At 36.9% G+C, this 20449-nt stretch overlaps 2 protein-coding genes across 3 annotated transcripts in view; one reads left to right on the top strand and one right to left on the bottom strand.

Annotated features, from left to right (window-relative positions):
• The window catches only part of LOC106655073 (solute carrier organic anion transporter family member 3A1), a 30183-nt gene extending 19201 nt beyond the window's left edge, over positions 1 to 10982 (top strand). The window contains exons 3-12 of one of the 2 annotated variants that reach the window (XM_014375273.2): positions 4670 to 5156; positions 5250 to 5623; positions 6385 to 6611; positions 6699 to 6839; positions 7216 to 7338; positions 8422 to 8782; positions 8868 to 9018; positions 9102 to 9351; positions 9436 to 9564; positions 9643 to 10982. In XM_014375273.2, coding sequence (XP_014230759.1) covers positions 4782 to 5156; positions 5250 to 5623; positions 6385 to 6611; positions 6699 to 6839; positions 7216 to 7338; positions 8422 to 8782; positions 8868 to 9018; positions 9102 to 9351; positions 9436 to 9564; positions 9643 to 9812 — 2301 coding nt within the window. In that variant the 5' untranslated portion in view covers positions 4670 to 4781 and the 3' untranslated portion in view covers positions 9813 to 10982. The remainder of the gene's footprint in view (positions 1 to 4669; positions 5157 to 5249; positions 5624 to 6384; positions 6612 to 6698; positions 6840 to 7215; positions 7339 to 8421; positions 8783 to 8867; positions 9019 to 9101; positions 9352 to 9435; positions 9565 to 9642) is intronic. The other variant, XM_014375272.2, reaches the window with a different exon arrangement.
• Positions 10983 to 14591: 3609 nt separating this feature from the next.
• On the bottom strand, positions 14592 to 19851 carry LOC106655033 (EF-hand calcium-binding domain-containing protein 1). Its single transcript, XM_014375219.2, has 5 exons — positions 19751 to 19851; positions 15905 to 16285; positions 15452 to 15563; positions 15116 to 15369; positions 14592 to 14883 (listed from the first exon to the last, which is right to left on the bottom strand). The coding sequence occupies exons 2-5, from the start codon at positions 16258 to 16260 to the stop codon at positions 14658 to 14660; spliced, it is 948 nt and encodes a 315-aa protein (XP_014230705.1). The 5' UTR covers positions 16261 to 16285; positions 19751 to 19851; the 3' UTR covers positions 14592 to 14657.
• Positions 19852 to 20449: the final 598 nt, after the last annotated feature.

The following is a 20449-nucleotide window of genomic DNA, read 5'->3' as shown; positions in this document are numbered from 1 at the left end:
TAAATGATCGTTGCACCATTTCATCGTACGGGTTAAATTTTTGCCGCGACGTGCGAAAAATGAAGCGATAAAATTATCATGCCTGTACAGTGCGATTTAAAATGCAATAATGCTACGTACGTATAGACTCGGTAAGTATATTTAGAAGTGGCTTCAAACGAGTAGGGTGGTAGCGGCGGTGGCGACGTTGACTTCGATGATGCATTGCTCTTGGAAAGAGATAAACTAGGTCAAATCTGAATAAGGCAATGCCTAGATACGCTGGCATGAGCATGCATCCACTTCCTCGTTATTTTTATAAATTGCAAGAGTAGCACGTTGTTCGATTGTTTTTCTTTCTACTAATTTATGGTAGTTATTTTTTCCCTTCTTCTTTCATCGCAATTCGATCGAAATATCTAATTCATACGAAGCGCATGATCGAGGTATTTTCCGGTGCAGAAAGTGAATTTTCGTGGACAAACAGTTTTTATTTACATAAAAAACAATTGGAACGTGCTTCTTTTGCGAATCCAGGTCAAACTGCAGCCACGGGGATACACACGGAGTATGCGCATTATAGCTTTCGCTAACTACCAGACCAGTAGAGCAATTATAAATAACAATTGTTACATAAGCTACGTATACATTGCGCAAACGCTTAATATCCAGCGCGTATTCCTATACATAAAGCGCGCAGCGACATAATTACCCGTACTCGAGTACACCGAAACGAAGATCGCGCTCGAATTTCCAGCTCTTTTGCAGTCGTAAAAAGCAAAATCGATCCACGTTAGAGCTGCAGATCGCGACTAGCTCTGTGCCTCTGGAAACTTGAATGAGAAACTTTATAGCTCATGTGAAAGCAGCTTTAAAGCTTGAAAAGCTTTTTTAATATTCATGTGAAATTTCAAGAATACGTAGTGCGCAGAGTGTACGATCCGCCGGCAAGAACAGGAGAAGAGAATTGGAAAATGTCAAAGGGCTGCTGGCGCGATTGCATTCATGTACCGCAAGCTCCGAGAAAGATAGTACGTATAGCGCTACTTCGTGCACACATTGCTCGGCAGTACTTGGCTCGCCATCGCATGAATGATAATTCCCGAGAGAGGCGCGCGCACACACACAGACACGCGTACACACGATGCAGTTCACGCAAGCTCTCGTAGGCTTGCAGCGAGCTTTCACCTCGTGACGCTACTTCCTCTTGCTGCTGCTGCGACTGCTTTGCTGCTGCTGCGTGGCGCGTCTGTCCGCAGCTCGGCGTGTCGCATATAGCCAGCCACCTTTCCGACATGGACGCGTGCAGTACAGTGTCAATAAGTGCAAAACTCGTAACAGCGTTCGCATATGTATTTTCGCTAATCGCGAACGTGTTATTTTTCATTCATCATGTAGCAGCGAGGAATTCGCGATTCCGACACGAGAACGATTAATTTTTTTATCATTTTTCTTCTTCGTTTTCTTCGTGTTAGCGATGCGCGCTTGCATAAACAATTCTCTCATACGTCGTCGCTCCGCCGCTGTTGCTGCCGTGATAATTTAAAAAAAATATTTATAATAAACATGTTTTATCGTCAGCGTCGTCGACGGGCAAGTGCACTCATAAATTCTTCGACTTATATCTTGGCTCAGAAAAAGATTAGCACTTTTTGTCAGGATCGAACGAATGTACGAGTTTATTTTGTTGTATTCGATCGTGATTCAAAAGAATATGTTTACGGTGCGAGCTAGCTTAACTATTGAAAAAAATCAAAATAATTGACCGTACAGAAGACTAGAATTGGAGTAAGATTTCTAATTAGACGAAGCCGGTTTATAACAGTATTTAATCAGCTCGTAAAAATGTTGAATTCGACAATAAAATGTAGCTGCTGTAGATCGCGGACAAAAGAGAGCTTTTTCAAAAACGATCCCGTGTCTTACAAGCTCAGCAGGGCTTTCGTACGTGAGCCCAAAAATCGCATCTTCATCCGACAATATTTTCCTCGGCACGAGCATCGGAGAGAATTTTGCGGTACGAGTAGGTAGGTTTGAGGAGCGACACGACTGCAGCTGCGGGAAACATATGTAGTACAAGAGCGGCAGCCGGTGCAGGGGTAACGTAACATCGACCGGGCGTAACGAAAACTAGGACACCCCGGTGACCCAGATGAAATTACTCTCTCGCACACATTCAAAAAGGGAGAGAGAGAGAGAGAGAGTAGTGGGTGTGCGTGGGTGAGTAGGCGCGAGTACATACATGGCGTGGACTAAACTGCACCCTCGGTAAAGAGAGAGAGAGAGAGAGAGAGAAAGAGAACGTAACCATGGCAATCGAGAGTGTACCTCGCCAGATTTTTGCGAGCAGCCCAAACATGTGCGCAGGCGTGCTATGGCATACACACGTATATATACACCGCACACTGCTCGATTCAGTTGGCTGACTCGCTCCGCGCACTCGAGTCGGCTATATATTTCTGCGCTTAATACAGCTCCATTATGGCGAGTGAAAACGTGCGCGCGGTTATACACCTGCACATGCTCGATAGGGATCGGTCGAAAGACGTCGCGTCGTGCATATAACGAGCGAACCTTTATCCCTTTATATTCGCGCATGGACCAAAAGGCTACTCGCTCGCAAATTCAAACGTTATGCGTGGATATGGTGCGTGAAATTATGACGATGCCATAAAATTGCAAACTTGACGCTAATAATCGTTACGATCGATCTTTGAATGGAGAATAAGAAGCTGCTACGCTTGCCTCTCGGCGCTCTTGTATGCGCACGTGTAGCTCGAAAGTATAATAAGCTCTACTAATGTCGATGTGCAGCTTGGGATGATGGTCCGATTCGCGTAATACATAATAAGCATGGCCCTCGCTCTCTCTCTCTCTCTCTCTTTTACAGCGTTCAAGCCCTTCAGAAAACAAGCTACGCGCCTATCTCCTTTCTTTTATATACCCAGCATCCGGAATAAATCATTTTGCCTTTAATTAAAATGATTTTGAGAGCGAATGAGAGAGGGAGAGAGGCCGATTGTGCACATATACAATACTCTCTCTCTCTCTCCTTTGGCAAACGGCCAGGGCTCGCCGGCCCAAGGAACTTCATTAATAAACAATCAAAAATTTGCGTCGTAATTACATGCTCTCTTGGCAACGATCGCAATATGCATACGCACACGCTCACTCGACGAGGTCCTGTATTATTTTGGAAGATCTTTCCTCCTTCGTCCGGCTTAGCTACTCTCGTTGGTAGTCGTTGCTGCGAAAAAGACGCTCACGATACGTATGCATTATACGTGCACGGGAGCAGGCCTTACGCGAGAGCGCCTGATTGTTCGCAATTTGCGGTGGGCGGGCATATCGAGGGCCTCCATATAAACTGCTGCGTGTGCAGTGCATTATATGCACGTGTGTGTGTATGTATTTGCAGGGCAGCTCACGATGCGGGAGCTGCAATCTGTTATTATTATATATATTAGGACCCATGAGCACTCAAGAGAGAGAGAGAGAGAGAGAAAGAGCAACGAGCGATTCCCATGAATGATGTATCGGCCGCACAAAGGACAGGCCTTGTGTCCGCGATGTATTTGCCGAGTAGCGAGCTCCTTTTTTCGGCGATTTGTATAGGCGTTTAATTCGACGTCGAGTGCAGGCACTCCGACGTTTTATCAAAGCGTCACTCATGAAGCCTCTCGATCGAGATTACGCGCAAATCTGCCTGGAATATTCGCTTCGATCGAATTCGAATACCAAGCGAACGATAAAAATAATATCGGTGGTATTGCGCGAATTCCATCGGTCGACGATACACAAATTGAAGCTTTGATTTCGTCTGAGCTACGTACTTGAGCAAAGATTATCGATTTTCAATCGATTCAACTAATTATTGAAGCCACTGTAATCTTTAATTTGTAATTATTATGTTGTACTAGATAACGCAGGCATCATATGTTGCATCTATAGTGATTATGGACGACGCATCGAGCGCGGACGATAAATCGTGAGAAAAATGTACGTAGAATTGGTTGCGCGCCGTGTACGACAGGATCGCGTGAATGCATACGAGACTCGGCATCGAAGGAAGGTACCTATATCCTCTCGTTGGAAGGAAGTCGAGCGTGCGGCTTCGGCACAGCACGTGTTGTGTGTCTGTCTCTATATCTGTATGTGTGTGCGTGTGTGTGTGTGTGTGTGTGCCGTGCAACAGGCAATCCGTAAGCAAGAGTCATACAAGACAAACGAAAGTCGGTTAGCACGAGCGCGAGGAGAGCCGAGAGCGCGACGAAAGTGAAAAGAGTAGCTGCAGCGTAGTGCATGTATAGTCGTGTTGCTGGCGAAGCGAGCGAGCGACTTTCCGTCCTCGCTCCAGCCGATCCCACATAGCTGCGCACAGAGACGCGCTCTGCACTGCAGCAGCAGCAGCAGCCATCGTTGTGTATTCACTTTTCCTATCGTCGCGACCAACTTTTGCATGCACACAAGGGATAATATGGGCGACGCTCGTATCGAGCGACTGCTTTTTAATCGCGCTGCGCTGCGGTATAATCGTACGGTAACGCGACACGGTGACTTTGCTCGCGCCGCGGAACCTTCGTCTGCTTCCATTTTCACTTTCTTCCTCCTCGCATGAGCATTTTTTTCACAATTTCTTTTATCGATGACAATTATCAAACGAAATATCAATTCAAGACATTTTTTGCAGACAGCTCGAATCGCACGATATCGGCTTGGATCCCTTCGTACTCGAGCCCTACCGCAAATCGTGAACGGACGGAAATTACTATAAATCGGCTGGCGTAGAGCAACTCGAAATCATGGCAGGCGAGGATCAATTGACCCTGTCGAACGGCGACAGCGTGCCGACACCCGACGTCATGACAATAATTCCACCCCCGCTGAGCTCCGTGACGAACGGCAACGGAAAGGTAAACGAGACGAACGGCGTGAAGCAGCAGCAACACAACAACAACGGTTCGATCGTCTCGACGAATGCCAAGGAAAAGGAAATGGTCGCCGCGGACAACGGCAAGGTATCGGCCATCACCTCGGTGGCCGACGACAAGTCCAGCAGCTTCCAGACCGACTACGACGACGAGGAGACGTCCTGCGGCTGGGGACCCTTCAGGCCCAAGTGGCTCCAGAGGCTCGCCACCAAGCAAATGTTCCTCGTCGTTTTCTGCCTCACTTGGGTAACGCGCTTGAACATTCTCGCCTCTACTTCGTCGATCGAGAAACAACACAACGGCTAAAAGGTTTAAAAAAATGCTCTGCGTGCATAACAGGTGCTGCAAGGGATGTACTTCACGTACTTCGTGTCGGTCATCACAACGATCGAGAAGCTCTTTCAAATCCAGTCCAAGACGACGGGCCTGATCATGTCGGCCACGGAGATCGGACAGATCGGTTCGTCGCTGCTGCTGACGTATTACGGCGGCCAGGGCCACAGACCGAAGTGGATCGCCTGGGGCATGATCCTCTTCGCCGTGAGTTCGTTCACCTGCTCGATGCCGCACTTCATCTTCGGCGACCAGCTGATCAAGCAGAACGAGCTGCAGTTCAACGGCGGCACTCTCAGTGGCGAGGTCAACGGTACCAATGTCACGAGCCCGGTCCCCGCCAATCTCTGCAAGTTCGCCGACAACAGCACGCTCAATGGGTAAGCCACACACACACACCCTCGTCTTTTCTTTTTTACTCATCGATTCCATTGTTTCTACTAATTCTTCGCTGTAACTGCACCAACCGAACTTTTTTAACTTCGGCTAATTAGGTAGTTTTACGTACACGAGTCCTTAAATGTCCAAAATATACGTGATTTTTATAATCGTTCTATCGTCGATGAGCCATCAATTACGAATTATTACGCTGAATCGTCGGCAGAGAATCATCGTGGGTAATAACGGTATTGCAATTAAGCCAAGTGTATAAAGTGCGCGACCTAGAAATTACAATTGTATGGGCGTAAAAAATTGCTGCAAATCGAGCAGTCAACAACTACGTGCATTATACAAAGGACTTGCACGATGACCGTACACATTTACACGGGCGGCCTGCAGACAATTGTATTTACTAACAATTCACGGCCGTTTTGTTAGCTATAAATATATAATGTATATCGCGTGTGTGCTTAGCCAACGCGATCTCTTTTTACATTATTGTATATTACGTTCCGCTAGACATGACCGCGCGTCAATACTACAGCCGCGCGCGAGGATGTCCAGTTTTTTTTTTTTGCCCGACGCTCATCTGAACTTGAAAGTGAAAGTAAACTTTCGATCTTTATAGCGATATAGATAATGCCATACTGCGCTCTTCTCTACAATTTTATGCTCTCACTTTTTTGAATGGGTGAGAAAAAAAGTAGCTGCAGCAACTTAACTCGAATACGTTTTTCTTTTCCTTTTTTGGTGCATATAGCTGGTCGTTGGCTGGAGCGACGCTGCAGCAACGCTCCGACACGGTCGAATACTGCGAGGGAGAATTTTTGGTCGAGCAGCGCACCCAAGTGAAAATCGTCACCGTCGTGCTCGGCATTTTCTTCATATCGCTGCTGGGCGTCGGCATGGGCCAGACGACCGTTTATACCCTTGGAATTCCCTATATCGACGATAACGTGGCCAGCAGAGAAAGTCCCCTTTATTTTGGTACATTGCGCGCGCCTATATATTATTCAAGCCATAAACTATCAATGGTCTAAAAAATGTTAAAACCTTTATCCGTTTCGTTCGCAGCGATAACCATAGGAGTTAGAATTCTCGGACCTGCCATGGGCTTCATGCTGGGATCGCTGTGCACGATGGTTTACGCCGATCTGTCCGTCGACCCGCCGATCACTCCGTCGGATCCAAGATGGGTTGGCGCTTGGTGGCTAGGTACGTGTCTGACTGCAATTTTGCCATTTAAAGTAAACCGCTCCGATTCATTACACATTTTATCAAAGAGAAACCGCAACGAGCCAACTGAATGTATATTATGTGCTCAAGAGAAAGTTTTTCCTTCCGATAAATTTCGGCTTGCAAGATTCTTTGGGTATTTTAAAATGTTTTTTTTTTAATTTTTTTAAATTATCGAAAATGCACTTACTATCGAAATTTTCTCTGTGACCCCGAGGAAGAAACTTTTTCATTTTGAATGAAAAAAAATACTCGAATAAGTCATTTTTTATAGGGCTTTTTATGATCGCTGTAAGGAATAATGGATAATAATTACGAAAAATGGAAGAATACAATTTTTTTTATTATTTTTCAGGTTTGGTGCTCATAGCGTCAATGTTGATGTTGGTAACGATTGGTATGTTTGCTTTCCCAACGAGACTGCCGAAAAGCCGAACACCACCAAGAAGAGCTGACGCCAAAAAGCCAAGTTTAGTAGGTGAGATCATAATTTTCAAAAACCAACTTCAACAGAAATAACATAAAAAATTTTTAAGAAAAAAAAACTTGCACTTGCCATTTTTTAATTCTGCCGAAATGTTAAAATTCATTTTTCGTTGAATAATATGTACGCCTCTAGATGAAAAAAATTGTTTTTTTTTTTCATGATTGATACATATCGCCTGGCCAACAGAGAAAAAAATAATCTTCGATTTTTCTGCCTCTCTTAATGTTGCATGGAAAACACAATTCACCAATATCTTTTGGCAAAGAGTGCATATCATCGACGCGCATTGGATAATACAAAGAATTTTTCCGCGTTTGACGCGCTATTTTTGCTGCGCGCTGTGCGATTATCTTGCCCTCGGCTCTTCTCACTTTTTGATGCGGGTTTCCAACTTATAATACACATACATACATGCGTGCCGCACACAAATGTATTTAATGCATTTAAGTGTATAGATACGCGCCACATCACTAAATCGTTTGCTTCGTTTTGGCCATTCCGAGAATCATCATCTGTGACGATAGTGCTTTTTTCGATGCAGTGTGTGGTATATACACTTGTATAGTTGCGAAATCCTTATGCGATGACGCGAAGCCGCTCGTTGATTTTATAACAGAGGACTTTTGATTATTAAACACGGGAAAAACCTCAGTAATAAATTATTCCTGGTCGCAGAATTTATCTATGTAAATTTTAAATAAATCACCGAATCTGTTGACATTTTCAATTATTATATAATAAAAATTCAGAATTTAAATTAAATAAAAATAAGTTTAAAAAGTGTATTATCTGTTGAAACGAATTGAAAATATTTGGTTCTGACTGCATACAAAATTTTTGGTGAAAAAATGCACCATTTGCTATAATGTAATAAATGTTTTTCAACGTGAAATTTTTTTTTAAATTTCATTCATTCTTTCTGATACGCAAAAAATTTTTGATTTTTTTGGCTCACTTTAGTTTTAAGCTGTGATGTCATTTAAAAAATGTTTTTTTTTCAAATTATTATTCATTACAATTACTAATGGAGAACTCTGTACTCAATAAGACAGTATATAATGTTTCTCGTTGCAGACTTTCCAAAAGCCGTGAAAAGACTGCTGAAAAATGACATACTTATGTTCCGTACGGCCAGCAGCGTCCTCCACATTCTGCCGATAGCCGGCCTCTACACGTTCCTGCCGAAATATCTCGAGAGCCAGTTCCGCTTGGCAGCCCACTCGGCGAATCTGATCTCAGGAGTCGGCGGAATACTCGTTATGGGTCTGGGTATCATACTCAGCGGCGTTTTCATTCTCAAGATGAAGCCCAATGCGAGATTCGTCGCGGGCTGGATCGCCTCGACGGCCCTGGCGTACGCCGTTGGCATGGGTATACTCATGTTCGTCGGTTGTCCGATGAACGACTTTACCGGCCTCGTCACCCCCCAGCAAGGGTAAATATACTATTATCTCCTAATGTATGCACTCTGGCTGCTGGCGTGTAACTTGGGGTATAAAAAAAATTCATCTTGTTTTCAGACCACCTCATTTCGAGCCAACTTGCAATTCTACCTGTTCGTGCGACACGAACAAATTCAGTCCAATCTGCGGTGCCGATGGTAAAACTTATTTTTCCGCCTGTCATGCGGGCTGCTCCAATTACACGGTTTTCGAAGGCAAAGTCACCAGCGTAAGTAGCTGACACCATTCGCGTGCCGAGAGAATCAGCCTCATCGGCGCTCGATAACAATTACATACTTTTTTCTCATGCAGTTCTCGGACTGTCAATGCATATCGAGCAATTACACGATCACGCCCGAGCCCATGCCCGAGTTCACGGCCAAGACGGGCTACTGTCCGCTCGAATGCGACAACTTTTACGTCTACCTCATACTCTTCTCGGTCTTTGTTTTCATACACTCGACGAGCGAGGTAGGCTCGATGCTGTTGATACTGCGATGCGTCGATCCTCGCGACAAAGCCATGGCTCTCGGTCTCATACAGTTTGCCATTGGCCTTTTCGGTTTGTACCAAAAATCTGTCGGTTCTTTTCCGAGGACTCTTTTGAAATGCAAATGACGTTACGAGTTGCTGATTGTATTTGCAGGTAACGTGCCATGTCCTATAGTATACGGAGCCGTGGTTGACTCGGCCTGTCTAGTGTGGGAGTACGCGTGCGGGGAAAAGGGAGCCTGCTGGCTCTACGACTCCCAAGTCTTTAGGATGTTCTTCCATGGTAAATAAATCTCATCGAAATGTCTCAGAAATCAAAAGCTCGATTCTTTATTGGACTTAACGGTTTGTTCTGTTACAGGTACAACAGGTGGTATAATGGCCTTGGCCTTCATAGTCGACTTGATAGTCTGGTACAAGGCGGGCAGTATAAACTTCGTCGACGAGCCCGAAAACGAAGTCGGCACGGCCGAGGAGATGGCGAATCTCAAAACTCAAGACGTGCAGTCGGTCGAGAACGATTACGTCTGAGTTACACTGCGCCTCGGATCAAGCCTCATTAACAAGTTATTTTCCAAAAGAAAACGCGATGAAGGCTCGACGTTGACCGAACGAGCATAGATTCGCTAACAAATCAATGGTATAATATTTAATACATAAGGGAGAGAAGCGATAAATTCTTTAAAACGATATAGAATAAAGATTAATTTAAGCCGAGCGAATGGGTTTACAAGACGACATATTTTATTGTCAATACAGTGACGTACGTAGAATTTATACAGATATTTATCGCAATTGCGGAAGGATGAAGTACGAATACGCGCAATATAATAGGTGCTCATGAGAGAGGAACTATTTTATTTGACGATGAAAGTAAGACGCGTATGAGAGCCAATCATGTATGCATATTGCGTTTTTTTGCATTCGCATAACATTTATTTTTGCGTGATTGATAAATTGTAAATAGATATAACACATGCTCGATAAAGTCTCGCTTCGAATTAGATCTTTATTGACCACAATATGACAAAGAAGAGGAAATATTTATTGTATTTTTAAGGTGTATGTATGTGTGTAAGTATGCTAATGTGTCTACCTCGCGTAAAAAATTTTAATACGATCTTGTAATAAATCAAGCACCGTAAAAACTCGACGAATATTAAGTACGTTAACGAAAAATGCTTCATTTTTAATTTCTAAAAACATATGAAGAAATCATTTTCTCTTAATTTTTAAATGCCAAATCCTGCGATAATTTTGAAATAAAATATACACATTTATGAAAATAGATCTTTATGAGACGAACGAATACTGATCCAGCATAATTTAATGAAAGTGCATGTACAGCTTTAGTATTACTATTATTCCACATAGGTTTCAATGCATTTAAATATAAAATGTGATGCAATTTTTGAAATCTATCATATTGCATTTTTACATAAGTTCTTAATTTGTTATCTGATTTTTTGTAGATTGCTGAGATTTTTCATTTATTAAACGAAGTACCTTTCATACATTTTTATTGGATAAATTTTAAAAAGCTATAAACGCATACAAAAGTACAAAGTCAAACAATATTGATAATCTTCTAAAGTTACTTATATTCAGAAAAAATGTCAACATAACTTTGGCTTCAAAATTATTGAATTTCGAGTATCTTCATTTCTTATTGATATGAAATTAAAATTGAATATCGAAGAAAAAAAACCCTTGTAAATTAATTTTATTTTAATGATTTTTTTTAATCTATTTCTAAGATTTTTTCCATTTGATAGCGTTGTATATATTTTTTGTAAATTTATATGAATTGAATAGTTCAATAGATTCCGTATTTTAATAATTTGATATTAATTTTTTGGTACGAATCAATCAATACTCTGTCTATTGAGTGCAAAGATATACAAAAAATTTTTTTAATTAATTAGTAAACAAAAGATTGCTATACGTTATCAATCTTATTTTAAAATAAAAAAATTAACGTCATTCAATAAGTACAGTTTTTGCATTTTTAAAATAAATCAATTTTATTCGTACAATTGATTTTTACCAATTAAAACTCGAATTCACCCTAAAAAATTGTATTTTTATATATTGAAAATTATTAAATGGAATTCCATGATTATTGGTCGAATAAGTTATATAATTCCTTTCGTTTTTACTATAACTGAATAAATTTTTGTTAATGAAAAAGGCGAAAGTAAGTAAATGACATTGTTGGCTATCTATATCTTGAAATGACAAAATGACACCACGAAAAATCGTAGTACGAAACCGAATAAAGCATAAATATAAAGGATTCAAAAATCAATGATAAATAAAGTATTATTTTCATGTTGATTAAAAATGTTGAAAATTAATCAGTACATGTTCTGTGAATTCTTGAAGAAATTTAAACAAAACGAAAGTCACGTAAAACCTAAAGATCACGTTTAAGAAATTATATTTATCAATAATTCTAGTATAAATCATCGCAAAATATTCAAGTGAATCGATGGTAAAATATTATTAAAAAATCAACTGGAGTTCAAAAAATCATTTGAAATAAATTCAACACAAAAATAGTGACGCTTGAAAAACAATAGATCATAAAATATATTATACAATACTTACATAGAAAAATGGCAGATTATGAAATATTATACATTTAAGATAGATTATTAAAACCGAACAGGTGCACAAGTAAAAAAAGATTGATCACAATTTAACAAGAATTCAAATATCTCGAATAAAATATAAGAACTGTTAAACAGGGAATTCTGTTAAATACTACAGCAAGTTTAAAACATTTTTGGTAGGAAAAATCGTATAACGATTAATACTAGTCTTTTTACGCGAACGTAATTGCGATTGAAACAAATAAAAGTTATAATCATTGAATGATGAAATGTGTGATAAGAGTTGACTGAATGAATTTTTATGCTGTTCAATAGAAATCTGATTTGCATATCTTCATGTTGCTAAAAAATTTTTACCGAAAAATGAAGAACTGTATTTTTAAGGATTTTTTCATTCTACTGTGTTATACACGTATACAAATCGAAGATTCATTGTTATTGCTTTAGTTGTACGATTAATTTTTATAAATAATCATTATTAATAATAATTATTGTAACAACGTAGTTTCCATTTTTATCGCCGTGCACATATTTTAAAAGAGATTATTATTAGTAATTTATCACATTTCCCTTAAAAGAAACAGTTTTTAAATTTTTCTTTGGTGTCCTGAAAAATCACTGAGTGCTGTGGATTTGTGTCCATATTTAACCAATTTTTTGTCAATTTAATCGTTAATATTACTCTCAATATGCCATCACATTTATAACCATTTAATGATTAACTTGTGTACATATAAGTTATGAGTACCGTTTTGAATTCTTTGTTATTTATGTATGTAAAGTTATCACATGTATGTAAATTGTAAATTATATTATACTCTTCTGTCTATAATCATGTTAAAATAACAAATGCTTGAACATTTTTGGAATAAAATATACATAAAATAAGGTACGCAGTGATAAAATTATTCTGTCACAAAATGTTTTTTAAAAAATACACTTCTATTTTTTAATTGAACAGAATTCTAATGTTTCGTTTTTATCATATGCGTACCAAATAAAATATTGGCTATATAACTTGTTCGTGTATACGATTATTCTCTTCATTTGTTAAACTAAATTCAATGGAATCTCGCGAACCCATTTTCTATCAACTCGCTGACAGTAAATAGATTTGGAATGACTTGTAAGTACATAAACAAAATATTTAACCCTCAGATTATCAATTTTTAATACTGAAATAATAATTTTGTGAATGTATAAAGAAGGCCTACTTAAATATTTCGTCTTGATACATTCTATGGTGAAATCATAACAGATTTCACTACTTGACTGAAGTTTTTAGCATTAATGCTTTTTACAATTTTTAATGTATTTAAAATTAAAAAAAATTTATGAAACACTGCCATTAAAGTTTTACATTTTTCTAAAGTCAAAATAAAATAAAGACTTTTCATAGATTTTTACAAGTTTTTGGTTAATTTAGAAACATGATAGTACTTTGCCATCGAATGAAATGTGAAAATATGCAAATAATAAGATGGTTTTTCATTTGATAATCAGAGGGTTAAGACTGATTTCTGTAAGACGCATAAAAATATAATTAGCATATTATGTAATTTATAATCTTAATATTATTTCTAATCTTCGTTATTGACTAAATATGAATTTGTTCTTAATAAAAGGCAAGTGCCATAATTTCAAAAAAAAATCGTCTTCATTTATAAAGAATGTTCCAACTTATTTTACGATTTGTACGAAAAACATCAACTTGAATGAGACAGGATGAAAGAAAATGACAATATTTTTTTAAGGAGATATAGAAGAACATCATTCACCAACCAATCTTCATTTTGATGTTCTTAAGGTCGCTATAGAGGCTTTTGGAAAAATATTCAGTAGAAGTTTCAAAAAACTTGATTGAAATTTTGATTTTTTGTCTGGGTTCTATATACCCTTAATGCTACCCACTTTTTGTTTCATAAGTTTCATTTAAAATTTTTTAAAGATGTCTTTTCATACCAGTGTCCCGAAAGAGACTACTTCCCTGCCGCTGCGCAAAGCGGAAAGAACGATTTTCCGTCCACTGGGTATGAAAAATAGTATACAGGCCTATGCCGCGAAAAACAGAAAAGTCTAGGGCAGCAATGTACTATTGAGGAGTTTTATGATGTACAAAATAGATCGAAAAATCTCGTAATACTTGAACTTATTAATCGTTGCCCAAAAGTGAGATGGTGAGGAGGTTTTACTGTATTTTCGGATTATTATATTACATTCGGACGTCTTAGATCGATGGAATGTTCGCTTGTTGGTGAGTCGCTAGGGAAGTGTTTCTCAAAATAAAGTCAAAGACTATGAACAACAAACTTAATTTATTATTAACAAACAATTCCTCTTGGGCGACACCACATGTGTGGCTACAGGAAGAGTTGGAGAGACGATCGAAACAATAGTTACTTTTACAAAAAGTACAATCAACTAATAGTGACTTATTTGACGCTTAGTAGGTGTACCCGCTCAGTTGTAAATAATTCCATAGGTATCCGTGTGGATTATCCTCGCGGCTTTCCGCAGAAATTCTCGTGGATTTACGGAAATCCTCATTGATATACGAGGATTGAATAAAAATCAACGTGGATCAGTTCAAAATCCGCGGCGATTACATTTTTTTCAAACCATCATTGATCCTCGCGGAATCCACGTCTAATCCACGTGGAATCCCTGTCTAATCCACGCGGATAACCATCATGCAGTTATTCGTAACTGGGCGCTGCTATCGACAAGGTGATATATTTAACTGCATATTTAATCTGCAGATTTATGTAGATTTAAGAGTCAATAAAAAAGCTTGCGCACTCTCTGGGGTTGGTAGAACTTGACCAAAGGCTTCAAGAAGTAGTGGCTCTTGTCTGACAGTCATTTCATAATCAAAAAACGAAACTTTTCCATCGTGATCGATGTCGAGCTTTTTCAAAGTCATTTCCGATAGATCTCTTATACCTTCTTCTGGGTCTTCTTCACCAGGTTGTTTCATGAGACAGTTTCTTGAAACATATTAAAATTATATGATAAAAATTATTGATCAACCTCGAAGTGACTGGAAGTATTCCGATTGGCATATCCTTACATATTATGCTTAAAGCATATTATGATTCATTGGAATAGTTTTATTGAGAAAAAACTTTAATTTAGCTCGAAGATAAGGTTATCCCAATCGGAGTATTTTCGGCCGCTTAGAGATTTATAAATTATTAATGAAAGAAATTATTCATGTACTTGAATAATAAAAATATTTCATCTTTTGTGATAAAACCATCTCCATTGAGATCATAAACTCTGAAACAAAATTCAATTTTTTCGCGTATGTTTCCTCTTAAAAATACATCGAGGCCAAGAATCCATGGTTCAAGTCGTATGGTCCCTTCGCTATCTCGGTCCCAACATGAAAACATACGTTCAACCAAAATTTCTTCAGTTAGCAAATCAAAAGTGTTGTGTAATAATTCCCGAAAGATTGATCTGTCAATACCCTAAAAAGTTTCGATTCATCCGATATTTTTGACGAAAATTTAAAAAGGTAAATAATGGAAGATAAGTTTTTTTATATTATACCTCAGTATTTTGCAAAAAGCTTGCTATGCCATTATTAGTAGAGAGATCCCTTCGCGATCCTATGTTTGCGATAAGTTTACTATATATTTTACACAAAGCATCTAATTCTTGTCTGTTAAACATTAATTATAAATATGAATTATTTTTGTTTATTAAAAAGTTAAAAACGTTTTGATCTTTTTTTTAGCACAATTTTTTCAATTTAAAATAATAAAGTAAAGAAATAAAGAAAAGTATATAGGATTGTTTGAAATATAATTTATTGCCAATTTTATAACAACTTGCTATTCATACAACGGTGCTTTAATTATTTGAAATAATAAATGAATTTACATTTATAATTACCTAAATTATTTAGAACAAAAAGAAAAGTAATAAAAAATAGAATTCTGTATGAAAATCAAAACAAGAAAGCTTGTCAAATTTTTAATGAACCACTATTTTTTATTATACCTGGAAAATTTAGTTTTTCGGCGCAAGCTTTCTATAAGTTTAGCCTGATGAGCCGCTGCTCCTTTGGCCAGATTCTTTTCACCGGGCATTATGAGCTTGCAAGCTCGCGAGTCCCGTCTGGAAGAACCACGTCTGTCGGCAGCGCCTGTTGCCGTTGAACCCAATGCGCAGCTCGAGTCTGACTGCTGCCTGCGCGAGGCGACCGACACCTTTCGACCGCTCGCCAAGAAGATCGAAACGCTTCTCATGACCATTGCACCAGTGCGGCCGCTTATCGGCATTCTTTGAGGGTCGGCTTCTACTACCCCCATACCTGCATCCCCACTCGATTGGCTTGCAGCTCTTTTGTCGCTCATCGTAGACTTATTATGATTTACGTGTCTACAAAAACCGATCAAATGTTTATGAATGAATAAATATTTGCAATTGAGCGTGTACTTCCAATTTTTACATTCAGATTTTCAAACATTTTCTACTTATCATTTGTTATAATTTAATTTATTAATTGTCTTATTAAAATTATATTCAACATTGAATTGTACACTAACAATAGTAATAATATTACGTTACAATATTTCAAACTAATGTAAAATACTAAAATTCTTAGACAATTTTTATCGTCATCATTTACCTTTGATTTTGATGTTATTTTTTATCATTCCAATACTCTATATGGATAAGGATTTATTTGTTATAATGACCTGTTCAACTTTATTCGCATGAAATGAAATTGGATCATAGAAATAAAAACTGAGCATCAGTATCAGTGCATGTTGCAAACTCATAAATACAGCATTGAGGAATCGAATACGTAAACTTTTCTCATCAGATAAGGCATGTATTACATACGTATCAAAGATTAGAAACGAAACAAAGTTCAGTTTTGAGTGTATTGATTATTTGCCGAGATGAAATACGGGATATAAAGTTTGGCCGCAAATCTCCGTAAATTCAATCATTTTCATAAAAAATTTATTTACGCGTAAAGTTACCAAATTACGAGGACACTCTGTGATATCACTTACAGGAATACAATAAAAATATATTATACAATAAAACTAAATAAAATATTTTTTCCAGGCATTATTAAAAACTTTAAAGTTTTGTATAGAAAGAAGATTTTAATTTATATCTTAAGTAAAATTTCACTTGCATCGTCTGCTTCCGATTCGTCCAAAAAATTAACAGTTTTGGATGCGATTATTTGGATTAAAGCAGCAGTAGCTGAAATCAAGCCTGACACGGTCCTTAATATTTTTAAATCTTGTGGATTTACTGTTAAATCAGACGAGGACGAAAATTCTGTGGCAGATGAAGACGAAAATACTATTACAAATGAAGACGAAGAGTTGCAAGACCTCGTCTATAATTTTTCTTCTGACTTGGACGATAAAATCTATGCTGAAATAAACAATAATATAGAGACAGAAAATTATTCCGTAAATATTTTGGACTTCATTCCCGAGGACGATTCTGAAGACGAACAGGAGAGCGAAGAACAGCAAGAACCCACTAAAATTGTAGATGATTTGAATGCATCTGCTTATTTGGACAAGTTGAAAGACTATTTTTTACATAACAAAGATACTATCTCGTATCAAAATATTTGTAGTGCGCAAATGCGATTTGACAGTTTGCAAGTAAAAAAACCTCGTAAACCACTATTACAGATTATTTAAAAAAATCATTTTATATATTAATAATATCATGTTATTAAAAAAAAACTACTTGTTTTCGCTCACTAAATTTTTTGTATCACATGTTCATTTTATAACCCCTTCTTAATAGCGGCCAATTTTTTCGAAACTATCAGTGTCGCTAATGGGTGGTTTCATTTTACTTCAATGGATCATGGTACCTATGAATTGATCATTGTGTTCTACAAAAAAAGTACAAATATTCAACAGTACAGAAAAAAATAAAAGAGAAATATATTAATTCAAATTGTATAAGTACATCATACCAGGGTAAATCAAGTAAATAAAACTTTTTGAAACAAAATATTATTGAAGTGGAAAAAATAAACCTAAAGTAGATCCATCAAATTTGAAATTTGTTCACTATTCTTTTACACGATAAATAAAAATATTACACTCATGGTGTAAAATTTTCTGAAGTCGTAAAAAATAACTTTCTTGATAGCCTCATCATCTTGTTCTTGATTTACTTGAAATGCGCACTTCGAGCCGTAATGTTTATTACTTCCTTTTGATGTGTTCGTGTGAAACTCAATGAGAAGCACGAAAAGTTTATTTGTTTCGTGATTGAAGTAAGACAGTTTCAAAAGTAGCAGTGCCACAGGCGAGACATGTTTGTTATATTCCGCAGCGGGCTTTGAAAATGTTAATGTTTAGTTTGAATAGTGTTTCTTAAATATTTTTGATTGCTGTATTCTAATAAAATATTACGAAATTTTGCTACTTTCATTAATATTCGAAGCATTAACAATAACATGTTAATTGTTCATAGGTTCCATTAGAAAAATTGCAAGCTATTTCTATTAAGTATAACAAAAATTTTTGTGTGAATAATTATTCCAGATTTTTTTACAATAACCATTTTATGCGGACAGTTTCATAAAATTCTTCATTTGTCTACTTGCGAGTTTGATTTTTTTTTTCGTTAGCAATGCGTTTGTAATTAGTTTTTCAATAAATGATTTACTTTGAAGCTATTTTTAAGTAAACAAATTCATTGAGCGTCTAAACAAAACATAATGGTCATTTTTTGAAGCAAGTTGTATGCTTCAGTTCCAATTAGAGACCTCACATTATAAGATCAATTTTTTCAGCCAAAATGTACCGCAGAGTATTGATGCCAGATTTTAAAAATTATTCATTATTCAGCAACAGTCTGCTTAGATTTGCTTATAATAAAAGATATTTGTATTATTTTTGTAATAATCAAATCAATTTCAAGGAGATATTAAAGCCACGGTTGGAATGTCAAGTTTCACTTCAAAATTTTCGAACTTTTTTTCCGGGATGTATCCAGAATATTTTTTTCGAAAAAACTAAGTATATGTTTAGGAAACCATATAATAAAAATATTGACGTGTTTTTTTTTTAAATATTCGGTTTACATCCTGGAAATCGTGTTCGAACATTTTAGCTTTAACTTGGGTATTTTATTAACTTTATATTTTTTTAAAGTACAGAATTGTAGCTATACATATGCATTATGTCTGATATTCTGTGGAATCGAATCGTCAAAAAAATTATTTTTCTAATATGAAAAATGTATTGTTTTTAAATTCATGTAAGTCCTCAAATTTTACTAAATTTTTTCGGAACCTCTGAGACTCTTTCAAATATCAAAAGTTGACATTTTTCGTATTTTTTTTTTAAATTTTCGGAACTCTAAGAGTTCCGAAAAAATTTAGTTAGTCGTTAGATTCAAAAGCCCATTACTAAAATTTAAGAAATATGAGTTGATATTATTGTATGGAAGCGTTGTCCATTTTTTGGTGATAATAGTCTGGATCTGGAAGTTATTAAGAAATGTTACCTTTAGGTGTATTTTTTTTTACAGATTGGAAAATTTCTAGCAAACAAGATCTTTATCACGTTTTTTCGTACTCTATGCAGAGCTTGACATTTTTTAAAATACTATTAGTATTAACTTTGAATTTGCTGATGAAAACGTCAAATTTTGGTTTCTGAAAAAGACTTCTGAACGTCTCCGAAAATTTTAATAAAATTTAATGACCTGTGTGTTACCAAAAACCATAAACTTTATGTTAACAGAAAACAATTTTTTGGCCACTCGGTTTCAAAATAATAGGTCATAATACAATATATATAAAAAAACCCACTTATTCTGCTAATACTTGAAAAGCAATCAAACCTTATCAACAAACTATCTTGAAAATGAGCTTCTCACTTCATTTTGAAAGGCAATTCTCATTTCCCAGTTCGATGAGTTTCTAATCCGTACTTCAAATAATCTATCATCCGAGATTCGAAGCATAGACGGATATATATTCTTGTCATTACATGTGTGAATACCTTACACACGTCATATTCATGAACACGTGTAGTTCTGTAAACACTTATTCTATGATGAGCGATTTTCAAAACACGCAATGTTGGATCTTCCAAATTCGCGGCTCCTGACCTGAGTCCTTTCAGATACACGTGTAGTCCGTTAAATTACATCATGAGGGACTTATTTGAGAATAATTAATTTTGTATTCTTTGGTAAAATTAAAAGGGGCCTTGTTCAGCTGGAGTACGACTAACTTACGCGAGCGCGCAAGCACCAACATATTGATCAAACATAAATATATACCAATGTTTCTGCTTTGTAACTATGCACTGTCATACCCACAGCTATAATAATTGGCCAAGAAAAACAGTGACAAAAATTTTAATAAATATAATAAAAGACGTTAACAAACGTTTAATTAATCTTATTTCACCGCAATACATGCAAAGGATATTTGAATGGTATAAGGTTTATGGACTATCGATTTAACGAGTTATTACAATCATTTTTGAAAAGCAATTATAAGAAGGCTCACATAAATTTGCCCAGCAATCATCA

This window comes from Trichogramma pretiosum, unplaced genomic scaffold (assembly GCF_000599845.2).
Source record: "Trichogramma pretiosum strain Unisexual culture from Peru unplaced genomic scaffold, Tpre_2.0 scaffold99, whole genome shotgun sequence".
Lineage (NCBI taxonomy): Eukaryota > Metazoa > Arthropoda > Insecta > Hymenoptera > Trichogrammatidae > Trichogramma > Trichogramma pretiosum.
This window is presented reverse-complemented; position numbering and strand designations above follow the sequence as displayed.